The sequence below is a fragment of the Mirounga leonina genome, unplaced genomic scaffold (assembly GCF_011800145.1).
Source record: "Mirounga leonina isolate KUSES-001 unplaced genomic scaffold, KU_Mleo_1.0 Mir_104, whole genome shotgun sequence".
Taxonomy (NCBI): Eukaryota; Metazoa; Chordata; class Mammalia; order Carnivora; family Phocidae; genus Mirounga; species Mirounga leonina.
In genome coordinates, this window is record NW_023270231.1 from 7957381 (window position 1) to 7959988 (window position 2608).

Below are 2608 nucleotides of genomic sequence, written 5' to 3' on the forward strand. Positions count from 1 at the left end.
TTATGAATAACAATGGTCCAACCATTGATCCAGAGTCAGAAGAATGAGAGATTTAGAAAAAAGATTATAAAAGAGATTTCTCTCTCTAGGGAAAAAGGAAAAAACTGTTTTGGAAAGTTTGACACTTCCTCTCCCATGAAATTAGTAAATGTTAAAGCCAGATGATCCAGGTCTTTTTCATTCCAAGAATTATTATTTTAACAAATCTACTTTTTTTCAAATCTACTTTTTTTAAAAAAAGAATGTTTTATCATTGTATTTTTAAGAGTTTTATTTACAAAAAATGAACTTCTAACCAATAGAATACTTATAGGATTCATTCTTAAGCATACGTGATTTTTCTGTTTCTCTTTCCAGCAAACTGCTTCTTCCTACTACACCAATTCATTCCACTCATTACTCACGTGTATTCTCTCCAAAGTGTTTTTTCCCAGATTTTATTAACCCTTATTAACCCTCCAATGTGAGGAATAATCTAAAACTTTCCATTCGTGATATTTGATCGAAACAGAAAGATCGGGGGCCTGGGTGGCTCAGTTGGTTAAGTGACTGCCTTGGGCTCAGGTCATGATCCTGGAGTCCCGGGATCGAGTCCCGCATCGGGCTCCCTGCTCGGCAGGGAGTCTGCTTCTCCCTCTGACCCTCCCCCCTCTCATGTGCTCTCTCTCTCTCTCTCAAATAAATAAATAAAATCTTAAAAAAAAAAAAAAAAAGAAAGAAACAGAAAGATCAAAATAATTATCACGACTAGCTGCCATCTTGCATCCCCGGGTGTGTGCACCTAATCTCAGCTGGTCCGCCCAAGACCCCCTGAGCGCCAACCCTATTCCACCCCGCGGTCCCATTTCCGCTCCAACAAGATGAAAGAAACTCTCCTGAACCAGGAGAAACTCGCCAAACTGCAAGCACAAGTGCGCATTGGTGGGAAAGGAACTGCTCGCAGAAAGAAGAACGTGGTTCATAGAATGGCTACAGCAGATGATAAAAAACTTCAGTTCTCCTTAAAGAAGTTAGGGGTAAACAATATCTCTGGTATTGAAGAAGTGAATATGTTCACAAAACAAGGAACAGTGATCCACTTTAACAACCCCAAAGTTCAGGCGTCGCTGGCCGCGAACACTTTCACCATCACAGGCCATGCTGAGACAAAGCAGCTGACAGAAATGCTACCCAGTATCTTAAACCAACTTGGTGCAGACAGTCTGACTAGTTTAAGAAGACTGGCTGAAGCTCTGCCCAAACAATCTGTGGATGGAAAAGCACTACTTGCTACCGGAGAGGATGATGATGATGAAGTTCCAGATCTTGTGGAGAATTTTGATGATGCTTCCAAGAATGAAGCAAACTGAATTGAGTCAACTTCTGAAGAACATAAAACTTGAAGAAGTTACTGGGAGCTGCTATTTTATATTATGACTGCTTTTTAAAATTTTGTTCATGGATCTGATAAAATCTAGATCTCTAATATTTTTAAGCCCAAGCCCCTTGGACACTGCAGCTCTTTTCAGTTTTTGCTTATACACAATTCATTCTTTGCAGGTAATTAAGCTGAAGAAGCCTGGGAATAAAGTTCGAAACAAGGTTAATAAAGTTCTCTGCCTAGGGAAAAAAAAATAATTTATCACAGTTAAATATTAACCAAAGCAATGATAATCTTAGAAGAAAACATTTAACCTTACAAGAAATACATTTTCTCTTTTTTTTTTTTTTTTTTTACTTTAAACCTGAAACATTAATGAAAGCAAAAAGTCTACTTTACAAGATATCCTCATTCTGGGTAATACAAAACATATAGCCCATGAAAGCCCAATATTGTTGTTAAGTAAGTTGTGCTTTATTTTTTTTGAAATGCTCATTCCTTTCCCCTACCACTAGATTTTGGCGTAGGTATGCTCTTCAAAATCCCTGTGCCTTTGAAGTTTTTTCCCCCATTTCTGGAATTTTTTCCCTCTCTTTGTACTTGGTGAACTATGTATTGGTAATACTGAAATCATATGGGGGCATTGGCATTTCACCTCACAAATGTTCATGCCTACAAAACTGTATGCTTTCTAATTTTAGAATTTGCTACGTTTTCTGTGCCATAACACTACGACATCCTTGAAAGAAGAGACTGTGTCCCACTCAATTTTCCTTTCCCAAAGCCTACCACTGTACCTGTCTATGAAATGAACAAACGGGGCACCTGGGTGGCTCAGTCGTTAAGCGTCTGCCTTCGGCTCAGGTCATGATCCCAGGGTCCTGGGTTCGAGCCCCACATCGGGCTCCCTGCTTGGCAGAAAGCCTGCTTCTCCCTCTCCCACTCCCCCTGCTTGTGTTCCTGTTCTCGCTTTGTCTCTCTCTGTCAAATAAATAAAATCTTAAAAAAAAAAGAAAGAAAAAGAAACTTGAAAACTTAGGAACATCAAAGAACAACTTTTGTTAGTTACTGGGATTGACTTCTTGGAAAACAGTTGGACATATGAAGGTATTTGAATGCTTTCCTGATTTAGACCATATAAATCATTTTAGAATAATTTTTAGATGATTCTTAAAAGGTCTTTGTTTTATTCCACAAAAATATTTGAACATTTACTAAGTGCCAGTTACCACAGCTTTAGGTAATGAA

General features: G+C 38.4%; 1 protein-coding gene across 1 annotated transcript; it reads left to right on the forward strand.

Annotated features, from left to right (window-relative positions):
* The first annotated feature begins 860 nt into the window (after window positions 1-860).
* Window positions 861-1349, forward strand: LOC118015672 (transcription factor BTF3-like). The gene has a single exon (XM_035012425.1). It carries the CDS (start codon window positions 861-863, stop codon window positions 1347-1349), a length of 489 nt encoding a protein of 162 aa, XP_034868316.1.
* The last annotated feature ends 1259 nt before the right edge of the window (window positions 1350-2608 follow it).

Bases quoted from the DNA above. Each gene is read 5' to 3' on its own strand.
- LOC118015672 (XM_035012425.1), top strand. From the start codon at position 861: ATGAAAGAAACTCTCCTGAACCAGGAGAAACTCGCCAAACTGCAAGCA.